Raw genomic sequence first — 15,867 nt, 5'->3', positions numbered from 1 at the left:
CCCCCACACACACACAATTAGCAAGGGGACCCAGCAGGAGAACATAGAGCTTTTTTAAAACTTTCGTTTTCAAACCGGCTAGATTTTCACATAATTGTCTTCATATAAGTCCAGCATATAACTGAAGTTTTCTACATGATTGGGTTTCCTGAATAGTCTCTCTACCATAATAACACAAGAATAAAATGCTGCTTTCACTCCAAAAGAAGGGCTTTGGGATATTCTTGATGTTCAGCTTTGCTTCCTAAACTACCCCAACCAAACCGAACGACTTCCCCCTGCCTGCATTAGCTAGTGTTTCATTTCCATTTTAAAAAGATCATTCCATTGATGTTTTCAAGCAGACAAAAAAGAAAATAGCACATTACCGATGATTCGACGATTGAAATAATCAGGCAACATTCTTTCACACACAGCAACCAATAGCCAGAAAGCTTCTTCCTCTTTAGCATACAGCAACAATACTGATGTCAAAATGTTCATTGCCTGTAATATTCAAGCAGGACAGGAGGCGTTAGCAAAGACGGACAATAGAAGCACTCAGTACAATTGAGTTTTGCTCTATGTTGTATACACTATGTATATTTCTTAAAGCTTGTGCATCATGTGTTTTCACAGTTCAGGCCAAATAAGCAACTCTAACTATCTGTGGACGTATGTGACAATACAGTTAAAATGCACAGTACAACATTCAAGCTATAGTCGGTACACTCAAAAGTGTGCTATAATGTAAGCCTCATAAATATCCAAAGATTACAGCAGATAAAGTCATGTCATAAGCAGTCTCTACTGCCAAACAAGTACAGCACAAAAATCAGTATCATCTGATAGCTTGGCGGTTAAGCCAGAAGTAAACTGATGAATCTACGGAAGTGTGATATATTTTATATGGCATTGCTATAATAATGGTTATCATGCATTAATGTAAGTAATGGTTAGATGACCAACATGTGCAATCTCAGGGCAGTCCCACCTGACAGTACCCAATCTTGGGATTTCTGTATGCATAGGCTGTGAGAACTCTCCGGAGTGCAGAAATGCCAGTGTCACTCTGAAATGCTGGGTGCTCAGGCAGGGAACGACGCAAGTCTCGCTCAATTTCATCAGTAGCTAAGCTGCTTGTCCCAATGGACATTTCCACCACCTCGGTGTAATAACCAGGGTTGGTAGCCATGTCATTAACAGCACCTGCCAACATGTTTTATTGCACAACGTAAGATGACAATAGTCGAGTACCACATCAGTTCTTTCCAAAACATACACAAGTTCAAGTAGCTATTAAACTACAACAATATCATGATTCTCTAGGACATTATCTCAGTATTACACAAGAGTGGCATTATTGAAATCGATGGGCCCCATACTGGCCTAACACTGAATTGTAAAGCGGAAACAGTAGTCAACATAATTAACATGGTACCTTCCTTTGTATTACATACCTCATTTCTCTTCCCTTCCATAAAAAAAAAACCAAACCTTTTTCTATCTGTAACTGTGCACGTCTGTTCTGGAAAGGCAATTTTTTCTTCCTCCTTAAAGCTGGTCAAACCATTTCTGATCTATGCACTTTTCTGAAAGTACCTGTGTTTCTCAGTGGGAACAATCTAAGCTTTCTGTATCATTACATGCTAAACATGCTCAAACACCAAGCTGATGTGTGGCATAAATGCCCAGACGTTGAAGAAAAGCTAACAATTATATGGCTGTTGTGTTTATAAACTCTCGGCAAGAGCTATCACATGGTATACTGGCTGGATAAATTTAAAAGTAATTGTTATGGTATACTAAACCTCTGGAAGAACTACACAAATCACCACTGGTATGGGGAGGGATGGGAGTGGAGAAGACAGCCACAGACTTCCAGTGCAACCACCAGCATGTCCTTGGGGCAGTTTCCACAAGCATTGTAGTTAATGGGAGCTGTAAGTGCACAGTGCCTTACTCTGCACATCAGTACTTTTGCTGCAAAACGCAGATGATGATAGTACTTCCCTGCCTCATGAACAGAATGGAATTCACCTGAACTAACTGCTTGTCAAAGGAGATAAAGATATTGTACTACTGTGATAAAGGCCATGAAAGCACTTCTGTCATTTCCACATGCAAATGTCTTTAGAAGAACTGTAAGTAAAACCCGTTATATGTTTATAACGATGAATCTGTGATTTAAGTAGCATTGTCAAAAAGTTAGTCAAAATCCAACTAAAACTCTCTACTAGAGAAGCCACTGGTTTATGAAGCTGCCATCCCTACCAAAAGCTGTTTAAATTGAACTAGGGAACAAAGTTCCATGACAAGGGTTTAAAATGAAGTCAGAACAGGGTTAATCTAATGCTGTCCCTTGAAACTTTAGGGCATTGCAGGCAACCTACCAATGAAACGAGCATAATTGTACCAGTACAGTTTTAAGAAGCTGTTGGAGTCAGCAAATTAATCTTTTAATAGTCAAGACTAGAGGCTTGGGCTTGTTTCAATTCAAGACTGTAAGATCCTTACCTGACTGCTTTAATGCTTCTTTCTTCAGAAAGTCAAGACTTTGCTGCAGCAGAAAACAGCAGTTTTGACACAGTATCTTTGGTCGCTAACTAAAACGTTCCCATCCCTAAAATTCACTACTATTCAGTACCTGAAAAGAGAAGCCACAGCTCTCCTCTTAACGTCTCTGGGATCCCTCGTACTACTAGGTCACGAGTCTTCCTTGTCCGAAACATGCTAACACCACGGCCACATTCTACGAAGAGGATATTCCAGGATTGCTCTTTCATTTTTTCTTTTAACTATCAAAGCAAAAATAAAAGTCCAGTTAGCAAGTCAGTCGGTCTGGAAGTCAGTCCGTATGCTGAAAGGAGAGGAGCAAATGTTACTCTTGGTTACGCCAACATAAATGGGAATAACAAGACCTATGTCAGTACTGTTACTCTGGACTTGCACTGGAGTAGGTAAGAGCAGAACTGATTCTCTATACGGTAGGTCAAATTAAGTAAGGAAACTATAAGCAAACTGATTACTTATTTTCAATATCCCATCTAATACAATGGGAATGAGACAAATTCCTCCATGTTTATTCATGGCTAAATATATTTCAGTCTCCTCCATACAGGAGATTGTCAGTAAAGCTAAGCAAATGTGATAAAGTTGGCATTTTTTTGCCAATAAAATGCAACCAAAACTAAGAGAGAGAGAGGAAGTGATCCAAGCAACTCATTTCTTAGTAGGATACAAATCTTCCAGTTATTCATTAATGTCTTCCTCGCATCAACAGCTCTTACTTGAATGACTGTCCTTGGGGCCCTTTTGGCTGCAAAGCACCCCAGAGATTTGTCCTCTGGGAAAGCTGTGCTGTGCGGAGAGACTGACAGTCAAAAGACTTCAGTGGGGCAGAAGAAAGTTTGCTGAGGGACCTAAATGTCACTGTGGTCAGCCAGGCTTTGCAAAAGCCTGCAAGAAAAGTAACAGCTTTCACCACAACATATTGCTAGTATGGACATGGGTGATGAGACAAAGTCAGTACTCAATGCAGAGCAGCCATGCCTATTATCCGGTAACTTCAACTTCTCCTGTGGAACTCTGTGGCTGCTTTTCATTGCATGGGGGTGTGTGGAAAGTCCCTATAACATCAGCCAATTTTTAAACATCCTCATATTTTGCTAGAGATGGTCAAAAATAGAAAAAAAAAAAAATCTTCTGGGTGAAGCAACATGCTGGAATGAGATGGGCCACTCCAAGGGCAAAAGATAAAGGGGAAAGGGGGAAATAGAGAAGGAAAAGAGCAAGGTAGAAAAGGAATTAACACAGAAAAAGATAGGGAAGAAGAAAACGAAGAAGGCACATGAGGCAGACTGCTCACAGGGGCCAACTTCAAAGGCCTGAGTAAAGAGACAGTGTGAAAGCAGTGTTATGGCCCTGATACATCAATGTAATTAGAAAAAAAAAAAAGTGAAGAGTTTCAGAGTCAATGAGACATCTCGCTTGCTTAATTACATTGAGCTTATATGCTTCCTCTTTACGTGCCCACAAAATGCTTCTTGCTCACCTCAGCAATCAGCCTACTTCCCTCGGCTATGGGAACACAGATGACAAAACAGGTTATTCTGTTTTTTGCCTCCTCTCTCACCCCATGTTGCTCCACTTCAGTGGCCAGATCCAGGACACAGTGGACCAGGGAACTGGGAAGTATCCCGTAGGTGCTCCAGGCTCTCAGTCTTTTCTGCCCCTGGTCTACTTCCCATTAAGCTTTCTGCAGCATCAAGCTGTTCTCAGAGCAACTCCAAACAAACAGAACTAAAGGTGAATCAATAACTAGAACAATCTGAAGCAGGAAATCTGGCCTTGTTTAAGACCAGCACTGAGGACTCAAAATGCATAAGTCCGTATGGAATCCAGAGCACTTCATATATTTATCTGACATGAAATTGAAGAGAATATAGTAAACTAGTCCATTTCTGCTAAAGCTCAAAAATGGATTTCTCCTGAAAGGTCCATGACCTCAGTGAGGCTAGCCAAAAGAGGAAAGCCTCCTTGCATGATTAAGAGCTGGTGAGTCAGTTCCTTACTTAAGCAAAACTGAAGTGATGAGTATATTGTCTGAGTAAGGAGAGAGAAGTGGTGAATATAGCTCTTTGCAAGGTACAAGACTTGCATGCTACAATGAACTTCATTATGCGGGTAAAATGCAGTTCAGCTTTCCGTGATCTTACAGGCAGGGCAATTAATGATTACCATCACTATTGCTACAACTTGGGAACAGCATGTGCACTGTTACTCCATTTTGTCCTTTTTAACATTGCAGGGATGTTCACTCTATAAGGGGGAGCAAGGAAGCCCTGGGAAGCCCCAGACATCAGGATCTCAGGGTTATGAGGTTCCTTGCCATGCAATCAGGACCTGGGCATCTCCAGAAGAACCAACTGGAACTGGGGCTCTCAATGTTTCTGGGTCTCTCCTCTGCACTGGCGTCTTCCCATAATCAAGACTCCTGGAATTTTGGCAGCCCAGGGAATACAGACAGTGGGCTCTATTAGGCTTACGTGTGTGTTGAGAATGGGAAGAAAGGGGAGCTGGGCCAAAATGACACGATAAATAGAAACACAATTAAAAGTTACAGAATGAAACAGTTCAGAAGTTCCAATTGCTCTTCCAAACCAGAATGAAAAACTTCTCTGGAATACAGGAATTTCTCATAGAACAGAAATTCTACGTTTTGACTAATTCTGGTCCCAAACCCACAAGCTCTTTAGTACCTGTAGGCCATGTCCCAGTGTTGAACAGCACTTGGGAATGCCATCATGAAAACAGGCTCTGACCACTTGCTCCGACACCACGCACCCTGCAAGCCAAAAGCAGCTCCAGCGTACATTTTTCAGCAACCCCTAAGCATAGTCCTGTTTCATGTAGACATGCTCACAAGTTTCCATGAACTGGGTTTCTAATGTAAAAAGTAAATAGAATTTTTTAAATACATTTTCCAAGCCTTCCTCATACATTAAATAGCAAAAATAAGGCATAGATCCATTTTTATCATTAATAAAGTAAGTATTTTCTCCAAATCATAATGTTGTTACTAAGATGTGCATAGGGAATGAAGTGAGGGGGAACAAATTAAACTGATCTCTGGATTGCATTTTATTTGTTCCCAAACCATTTCCTGTAGTTAAGTCCTGGCAATTCAAATGGATGCGATTTTAAGCACATGCTCAGTGCTACAAAATACTATACTATTTACATGACAATAACAACAATAATGGCAGCTCCTGCCTGCAGGAGGCAGAAGAGCTGGATGATATCGCTAAGGAAGGATAAGGTGTATGCTTATTAAACAAGATAAGCAGAAACTGAATAATGTGATATACAAACCCCTTTGGAAATATAATAAAGAGTACAGAAGCAGAGTAGGCAGAGGAGAGAAAATTGCCCAAGCAATAGGGGTGGGGAGGAAATCAAGTTTTAACTGAAATAAAAGTTTCCACTTCAATTTAGTCCTTTTCAAATTAGAAACAGAAAGTTGCCCGCTTCCTTACCATTTTAGAGTCGAGGTTCTCGGCATCCTGAGGATGGAAAACAGTCATAAGGGCTTCCGTGCTGACAGTCTTGCTGCTGTCTTTTTGCCCCATTGACCGTCCCTCATAATAATCCACCAAGTTATCAGGGTCAGGACTACTGGCAACCTACAGAGAATACATTAAACCCCAACAGCCAGAAGTCATCAAAAAGCAGCACTGATAAGAGATACTATCAAAATATCACTACTTGTGCACATTTTAAGAACCAACAGACATCAGACACATTATTATAACGCAATAATTATACAGGATTCAAGGACATGCTAAAAGTCTCCTACAGAAAATTACAAATAATCCCTTCCCTGCTGAATTTAAGGGGTAGCACTCAAAAAGACCACGTGATGCAGCAAGTTTTTATGCCTATTTTTTCATGACAAACCCTTGTGGGACCAAGAGCTATACAAGATACGTGGACAAGATCAAAAGCCACTGAAGACAAACAAGAGACTCCCATTGACTTCAACAGAAAGAGAGACACGGACATGAGCTACCATATATTAAAACCGGCTGTTAAATGCATTGTATATTTTTCATCAGCCCAATATTTCTGATAGCATTTTAATAAAATAAGCCAAAATGTAATGAGCTCAGCACCACTGCCATTCAGCAAGTTCCTTTCAGCATGCATGCAAAAGATATTCATCTTCTGCACCTTAAGTGGAAAGATGATGAATTATAAAGAACTATGGAAGAGCACATGTGGCCAATCAAAAAGCCAAAAGTTCATGAGAAAGCCAAACCTCAGTACCAAGATCCCACAGAAGTGGCTGCTCCCTCCTATAGATCAGGGATTTTCAACCTTTTTTAACAGGTATACCCCTTCTGTCTCAAAGTTTCAGCTCATGTACCCCTTTATATTTTTCTCTGGTTTTTAAGGGGCAGAGCTGTGAGAGCGGTTTATCTGGTGGCTGGCCGTGGTGTGCTGCGTGGGGATGGCGGCGCCTGGGGCATCCCTCCCCCTCCCCCAGGTAAGAAGCAAAGTATGGGAAGGCGCCAGGGGAGATGCTGCCACCACGCCCCAGGGTGTGCTCCGCCTGGCCCGCCTGCCCACCCATACGTACCCCCTACAACCTGTCTGAGTATCCTGAGGGGTATGTGTACCTCCGGTTGACAACCCCTGCTATACATCATTGCTGTTGTTATTCAACCAGCTTGGGTTTTTTCATTGCTCACCTTAATTTTTAACCTTTAAGAACAGAACTCCAGGAAGAGGCTTTGACAACAAGCTATTTTTCCATGCTGAGCCAGCAGATAAACTGCACCGTTTCAGATCCCATTTTGGAGGCAATTCCAACCACTTATGATTTTTCAGCTGTTATTCCTCTAAATGGTTCTGAGCTGTGCACAGCAACAAGAAGGGCCATCTGTACTGAGTCGAAGGTTCTTTGTTTCATAAGTACTTCACTATATACAGCTGCCATACCATCAAGTATTAGGCTTAGAAAAAAACCTATATGTTACCTACGGGTTAACTGCAGCTGTCTGCTCAACTCTGCCCATGTCCCTGCTCTTGGCAGAATACCTCTCTGAGAGCCAACATCCCCTGTGCTGATGATTGCCAAGAAACATATTAGAAAATAAAATGGAACAATGTTCCTGCATAGCTAAGATGCCAGTCCCTGGATACTGTACTCTTCAGTGACAGGACTTGCCCTCGATTTGCTCAGTGTATAAAGATTTCCTAGAGTTTGAGACTGTCTGTTCTTAATGCTTGCTGGAGCAAGCAGAGATACCTAGTATTTACCCCCACGTAGCCCTCCCCAGTACAGCATTAGGTTAAGCAAGGGTAGAGTTATCCTACAGGAAAGTCATGTAGCTCCCAAACTGTGCATGCCAAGAGAGTTAAAGCCTAGCAAACTGTTCTGTACCTGGAACCTGACTGATCAGGCCATTGTAAATGAAGGGTTTTTTGTTAGCTCCTTCACTGAATGTCAAAGTAAAATTCCAATCAAAGCAGGGGCCTAAAATGAATGAAAAGTATGAGGAAAGCATGCCAAAGACTACATTAAAAAGTGCTGGTTTCAGATGGTTTGAGGGTTATCTTCTGGATCCCACAGACCGGGGGTCGGACTTGATGATCTGCGCAGGTCCCTTCCCACCCTACCAAATATGAAACTATGAAATACAGCTTGTACAGATTTGGCCATGTCTAATAGGAGAAAATGCACAGTATGACAGGGAGCCTAAGCCCTCAACTGGGATAAACTGATCCAGCTCCACTGACTGCACAGGATCAATTTTACCCTGGCTGCTGGCTTTTGTTTTTAAGTAGTGGAAAATGGGTTTAACATTCTTTTTCATTGTTATTTTTTTTTAAATGTGACTGCTTACAAAATCCAGGTATCAGACATCTTGAGGACTGAAACTGCTGCGCCCCTGAATTTATATCCAGTCCCATGTCCCGTTAAAATCCAGATGCTTTATGGTGGCAACACAGAACACAAACTAAGACAGTTAGCTTCTTACTAGACACTGTGCTTATTTCAGCACCCTCCCATTAAGCAGTTGTTAAGAAATTAGTATTACTTGTGCTGTCACCTCTGGATTTGTGGTGTGCTGTGGACTTGACGTCGCACCACATTTGAGCCTGAGCTTTGCCACCAGTTGCTCAAAGTCTTTAACATCCGTGAAACGAAAAGCTCTTTTTCCTTTGATGCTAATGCTGACTCCTCTGCTAGCTGGATCAGCTTTATCCACACCTACAACCTAAGGAGACAAGAACACACAAATCAGTTGTCCCATCCTTTTACCTCATTTTGTCAGCTTGAGTTGAGAACAGAAAATAACAAGAGCACATAATTAAGAAAGCCCTCCCCCTCACTATCACCAATGACAATACGGATAAAATTAGACACTACCCAAGCAGAATTAATACTGTGGGAATATTTAAGCCCATTATCATGAGGCACAAGATAAGTTAACCCCCATCATAAAAACCATTCATTACTGGGGAGAAGACTTTCAAAGAGATGAGCACATTGAATGCTGAGCACACCTGAATATCTAGTCCCCTGTGACTGCTGAGACTGGTGCATCTAACACCGTGATTTGAATTCACAATAATCAAGTGAAACAGGTCAGACAGGAAAGGCCCTCCACTGAGAATACCCTGCTAAAGACATCTGTCACAGCAAGCAACAGCTGGAGCAGATCTTAACTGACATGTCAGAATGGTTATGGGTTACCACCATTAATACATTTTAATAATGGAGTGCTTTTGGGGAATAACATATCAGCAGGACAACTGTTAATCACTAGGCTGACTCCTGCTGCTGAGTGTTTAATACCACTGCAAGGGAAGAATAAAGACTACCAACAAAAATGAAGCAACTCTGCAATGATATAAAACAATGTTAAGGGCCTAAAAACCTGAAAAAGCAAAACCTGATGCTATAACTCTAAATGTTAGGCTCTGAAGTTACAGTTGGTAAGAGTCCCTGCTCTTCTCAGTACTACCAAAACCAAATCACATGAACTACAATACCTAAACAAGGTATGCCGCACTTATACCCGTTCCAGCCCACTGAAGTCCGTTGAGCTGCACTAGAAGTTGGCTTGCATCGGGATATATCATGGCCTTTAGACCATGCTCTGACAACATCCAGCAGGCAACAGGGCAAACCTCAATGGTATCAGTCGTCTTAGCTCCGTTACTTAGAATAACAATACACACCAAAGGAAGGTCTGCCCCAACCCACCTAGTATCCCATATACTGTATATGCACATGAGGAAGCAAGTATGAGCATCACAAGATGTGTGCCAACATCTTTATAATTTCCAAGGACAGATATTTTAAAAAGTGTATTTGATACTGGTGCAAGGTGGTCAGCGCTAGGGTGACCAAAATGTGCCAATCTACCAAATATATGCAGCATAGGCAGAGATAGGAGAGTTTTTCTATGCACTACTCCGTTACTACTACTTTGCCTTATGATAAAACAAATACGTTTTATCATAAGGCAATCACAGCCAATGCATAATGTAATCATCTCTATCACCTTACAGTCCTTACCTGTCCAGGGAGGTTTCTAATGGTAGCCAGGTATTTATTCACTAGCCTCCTTCTATATAATCCTCTGAACAAGTGGCACCGATCAGATTTATGCTGGCAAACTAAAGGGGATAGACAGCAGGACCTACCTCCCACACTCTACTTTTGACTCATCTTACATTTTAAAGGAAGACACTCTGATTAAAGTATGAACAGGGAGACTCTTGCAAGATAAGATATTGGTGATCCCCTGCTCAACTAAAAAGCAGAGAGAATGTGTCAGAAGTCCTGGGACAGAAATGTGAAGGGGTTTTGTGTACAGCAGGTTTAGTTTAAGCACAGCTGATATTGGCAGGAATGTAACTATACAAATGAAAACAAACACATATTGCATCTACTTCCTAATGAGATGCTTGACCAAGAGAAAAGTCAATGGCTATGGCTATGTTACACTGAAAGACTTCTAATTTGTGTAGAATAACTGGCTCTGACCACAATTTGCACTACCTCTCTTAGAGGAATGATCACACTGCACAGGTTGCCATCTTGGCTGGCAAAGCAGATGTAGTTCTCTGAAATGCACATTTTCCCCAGGGCGCTGAAATGGCAGAATGGAACCCATAAGAAGCATTCATGCACTTCCTGCAAGGTCTCTTCTTTGGGTAGCCTAAAGAACGCACTGAACTGCTCGCTGTGGGCTCGGCTCTCCAGACCTCTAAAACAGGATGAAAGGGAACAAGAGATTCAAAGTTGTAATTAATTCTTATATCACTTTACGTTTAAAGCTGAACTGCCTTGGGAACGGACTACTGTACAAAAGTTAAATGGCATATTTTCTAACACTTGTAGTCCAGAGTGGTACTAAATAAAGGTCTGAACACCCTCATTTCCCAAAGAGCCCAGAGTGGTTAGCACACTGCAAAATCAGGCCCTTGAATTCACACTTAAGCAAGTATTTAAGCATATGCTTAAATCCATCCCTGTTCAACAAAGCACTTAAGTACACATTTCATTCAAAATAGGTGCCTAACTGCAGAGCTCAGAATGCTTTACAGGCAGTAAATGGGCAGAAATGTTTTTTTTTGCAGAAACGGGCACTAAATCAGATAGCGGGGGAAATGTCTTCTAAAAACCCAAATATGCTCTGATTTCTGATGCCTCACAATAAAGCTTAAACATGTTTTGGCTTGCCAGAGGGTTAAGGAACTAGAAACACAGCGTGTTAGAAGCATCTGCCACAGGATTATTATTCACACAAATGCCGCCAGAAACAGTGCTAGCAGGAGTGCAACATCCAACTCCAGCACCGCCACCAAACCAAGATGTCAAGTACCTACAAAATACACACCTAGAACAAGTGCAATCGTTGGTGTAATAAACACCTACAGAGGGAGAGTTATTAAGGGTGTCAGGGGCTATAGCTAGGGGCTGATCAAATTAAATTAAGTGAAGAAAAAATATTAAGCTAACAGATTTATGGAACTCCTGGACTGCTATCTAAAGCAGCAAAATGGAAATGAGAGTTGACAAGGCAGGATACCTAGCAATCATGTAACGACCTGGGGAAACACACTTTTCACCATGGCATATTTTATATCTGAAACTCCCATATTCCCCAAAACAATTAAAGAGTAAGGAAAACCAGGCCCCAGGGCACTGCTGATTTTAAATCACCCTTTGCCAATCATATTCCATTTGCCATCCAATCAACACGTTAAAAAAATGGTTTCCTTTTCCCTCCTTTGCCAATAGTCTTCGTTTCAGTGACATGAGGGAATCTGATTTCCTATGCCTACTTCCTGCTAAAACCGCACTTTTAAAAAAATTCACTTCATTGCAATCTTTTTCAGAAAATATTTCAGGTCCTTTAATATAATTCTTATCTAGAGTAAGTAACCCCTCCTGAGATGCTTACATGGTAGATGTGGGGATATAAAACCAACGATGATCTCTCTTTATGGCAAAGAAGAAAACAATAAAAGATCAGAAATATTAAGCAGTCTTCTCAGAGGAAACAAATCAAGGAGTTTAGCAGCTTTAGTAAAATGAAAATACTAAATAATTCTGTATTTTTTCTGTTCTAAATCTCTTCTATTTCTTTGTAAAAAAATAATAAACTCTTCCATTACAACCATTTCTGGTTTGCAAAACATGGAAGGATTTTATAAACCCAGACTGGAAACCAACTGATTAGCTTTAATGATACACAAGATGCTCATTAAGATGCCCTCAGAAAAAAATTAAGTTTAATCATACAAAATTGTTATTTCAGGGCCTCTCCAGTAGAAGGGCTTCTAAAAAATTAAAAACAGGCCCATGGTTATTTGTAATAATATACCCACTGGGCCAGACTTCGCGTTCAATACCACTTACACAGATCTGAAAAGCTCCACCAGTTTAGTGCAGACAATCTAAATTTATACTTGCTTAGGATACCAAAATTTGGCTCTGTCTAGCTCAGGGGTGGTAAACCAGCAGTATGAGTGCCACAGGTGGCACAGGCAGCCTGTGTGTGTGACACGTGGCAGATGGAGGAGGGGACATGTTGCACAGCAGCAGATAGAGCAAGAAGCAGAAAGCAGAGCCACAGATCAGGGAGAAGGGAAGTGGAGCAGCACTGGGGGAGGGTGCAGGGCTAATTTGTGGCATGTCTGTCAGGAAGAATAGCCCCCACTGATCTAGTTAATCCTATATTGGGATGCAATGCAAGAGAATGAAGACTAGCACAAGACATTTCTCCTCCACAAATCATAGTGAAGACAATCAGCTCCCTTATTCACATGGATACTTCTTTCTGGGTAAACAACACATTGTGTTCAGGTCCATCTTAAGGAAGGAGATCCCTGCACTTACAGATTAAATAAGCAAGAAGTAAAAGTCTACTTAATTCCTGCTTTGCCACGTATTTTGAATAGCATTTCTGTTCATTCAGTTATCCATGGAGAAGCAGTACAGATAGGACAGAGGCACATGAGACAAGTCTTTGCAAATCAAGCTTCTCTCTCTCATCAATCGTGGTAATATCATTTCTTCTGCCAAATAACAGTAAATCGTAGCACCCTGCAGCATTTCATTCCTAAAGTTTAACAAGGCACTTGAGCAAGAGAGATAAGCGTCTACAATGCTGTTATTGCAAAGCCCTTGGGACTCCCTTACCTATACCTTAGAACTGTACTGTGAACACAGAGGATGCACTACATGCACTACAAAATAAATTACCTCTTAGTGATTTGCAGGGGATCGTGGAGGATTTGGTCACTTTCAAAAGTCTCCTTGTCAAAAAGTCTCCTTACGGTGTAGTTTGCCAGCTGCTCCATGAGCAGGAACGTCTCATTAATGTGCAAAAACATGGAAAAGTAGTGATCCTCCCCATGGGAGCACACATGAATGCTCTCCGTCAGGATCACGTTGGAGGTCTTTTCAAGTCTCGAGATTTCATCCCAGGAGATGATGAGCTTTACTGAAAAACAGGTTTATAAACAGTGTACATAATTTATCATTATAGCCTACGACACATCTTCCCTGAGTTTAAGGGAACATATACATGGTCAGCAGCAATAATGAAGTGTAATGAAACAGAGCAATAAAAATCGCTGTTCATCAGGCAGTTTAATCATGGCTAAAAGCACTGCAGCAAGCCATAGAACAACCTTCACTGTAGTTCTCATTTCGGACAAAAACGTGGGTTTTTTGCTGAAAAAGAGAAAATTGTTTTGATCCAGGTCAGTTTTCTTGCTTACTTTTTAACAGACAGGCCCAATAACAGTAGCTTCCTGCACTAAAATACTTGCATGGCTTGCAATTGTTCTTTTCACTTAATGCAAAACATGTTCTACATACCACAAGAAAATTAAATATGCAGTTTGTAAGGGCCAGATTACAAATACCTCCTCCTCATGCTGAACAGTACCATCCTCCACAAGTATTTCACTGGGTTCAGTGGGACTACTTGCTCTGGTTAAATACTACTGCCACATATAAGGGTAATAATCCATCCCTACAGCAGAAGCAGGGCAGAGTGGCACATTACAGATTTCATAGACATTTGGGCTGGAAGGTTCACCAGGGGATCAGAGTCCAGTCCCCTGCCCCAGGGGCAGGAAGTCAGCAGGGATCATAGGATCCCAGCAAGATAAGCATCCAAATGTGTCTTGAAGGCGTTCAAAGTGGGTGCTTGAACTGCCTCCGGCAGCAATCTATTCCAACCCTCGGGGGCTCGGACAGTGAAGAAGTTCTTTCGTACGTCCAGATGATGAGGCACGAGCATTTGTAGCTACAGCCTGCTTCATCAGATGCCACGAATGGACTGCTGCCATAGCAACTGACAAAGTAGACCTCTGAAAGATCATGCCTCTCTCAATGAATGTTAGCCATTTTAGTCTATAAAGGTGCCAGCCCATAATTAAGCAGAAGACAGAGAAGGATATCTCAATCTAGCTCTAAGTATTTGATGACGCTGTTTTCTTGCCCAGTCCTGAAAGGTACTGTCCACTGCCTTCCAAGTGCTGAATACAAGCAACTGCTATCGACTTCAGCGGGAACTGAGGCTGTTTGGTTCCTTGCAATTACCACTTGCAAAACCAAACAGACTACTAAAACTATTGCTGCTGCTAATACAAAGCCAGAGATTATCTTTTAAGACGCTCTAAAGGAAATTTGCCAAGCTAGAATTTTATGGAGAGAAAAACATCAAAGAGCACCATACAAGCAAATCCTAAATTAGGCTCTCCAATCTTTGTTCAACTGAAACTGCAAAATTGCCAAATTGTGTCACACAGCTGCTTTGTTTTAACGCGCACTTAGATTCATAGATGCTAGGGTCGGAAGGAACGTCAAAGGATCATCGAGTCCAAACCCCGGCCAGTGGCAGGAAAAAGCTGAAGTAAGACTTCATCAAGCAAGCCCACCATTTATATCTAACAGGCTTGGTATCTCTCTGGTACACCTTAATGCCTCCTGTTAGCAACGGTGAAATACATGTATATTTTCATTACATTTATCCGTTTATAAGGCTATGCAACTTTCTTCCCATTTTTGAGTTGGAATGTTGCATATTTATTATTCACTGAACTCAATACATTTGCTGGAGCAACGTGAATTTACTCACTAGAGTTATGCATAAATATCACCATTGTACAATGTCTTTTTGGGAAGCTATTTTTAAGTCTACATGCAAGAGAGGAACTAAATCACAAGTCTCATGGACTGAATTAATGAACTTGTACAGCTTGAGCTAAAAATGCATGCTCTGCAGCAGAGAATTATAACAGACCTACATTTTCTGTGAAGTGGAGACAAAGATATGCAACACAAACTGACTAGAGGGTTATATATGCAAATATATGCATAAAAAAGAGCAGAAAAAAGGCCCTGGTTTTGAACCTCAATTCTCACATTATGCAATATGTGAAGAAATATATCAACATTTAATCTCTAAAGGCTGAATTTGAAATTGGTTCATATCTGAAGAATGGTAAACAAAATGCTGATAAGTCATTGGGGCTGACTTACTTTCTGCTCCCAACAAAAAGGAATAAAAGCTAAGGAAGTTGGTACTGAGATAAAGCCACCCCTGACAGGGCACTCGACCTCTCCAGTAACTGCATGAGTAATAGGTCACCAACTTCTCCTGCTCTGGCAATCCAAAACACTTTTCAAATTTCAGAAGAGCTTCCCGGAATTTCTCAGGATCATCTTCTTTTATGAACGAACCCTTCCCCTCTTCAGCAATCAAGCCCTAGAAGTAAAATAAAACAAGCAAAAAAAATCAGCTGATCAAAAAGAAATGTCTGTCCAGCTGGGCTATGTAATTAAAG

The 15,867-nt window shown here is 41.2% G+C and overlaps 1 protein-coding gene across 4 annotated transcripts in view; it reads right to left on the bottom strand.

Annotated features, from left to right (window-relative positions):
- TBC1D8B (TBC1 domain family member 8B) overlaps nucleotides 1-15,867 on the bottom strand; it is a 56,281-nt gene that overhangs the window by 15,581 nt on the left and 24,833 nt on the right. For 2 of the 4 annotated variants that reach the window (XM_019540239.1, XM_019540240.1), the window contains exons 4-11: nucleotides 15,563-15,788; nucleotides 13,271-13,511; nucleotides 10,559-10,766; nucleotides 8,586-8,765; nucleotides 6,018-6,164; nucleotides 2,627-2,777; nucleotides 974-1,188; nucleotides 369-486 (exon numbers count right to left, since the gene is read on the bottom strand). In XM_019540239.1, coding sequence (XP_019395784.1) covers nucleotides 369-486; nucleotides 974-1,188; nucleotides 2,627-2,777; nucleotides 6,018-6,164; nucleotides 8,586-8,765; nucleotides 10,559-10,766; nucleotides 13,271-13,511; nucleotides 15,563-15,788 — 1,486 coding nt within the window. The remainder of the gene's footprint in view (nucleotides 1-368; nucleotides 487-973; nucleotides 1,189-2,626; nucleotides 2,778-6,017; nucleotides 6,165-8,585; nucleotides 8,766-10,558; nucleotides 10,767-13,270; nucleotides 13,512-15,562; nucleotides 15,789-15,867) is intronic. The other 2 variants (XM_019540241.1, XM_019540242.1) reach the window with 1 other exon arrangement.

This window comes from Crocodylus porosus, unplaced genomic scaffold, assembly GCF_001723895.1.
Source record: "Crocodylus porosus isolate Cpor-Errol unplaced genomic scaffold, CroPor_comp1, whole genome shotgun sequence".
Lineage (NCBI taxonomy): Eukaryota > Metazoa > Chordata > Crocodylia > Crocodylidae > Crocodylus > Crocodylus porosus.
This window is presented reverse-complemented; position numbering and strand designations above follow the sequence as displayed.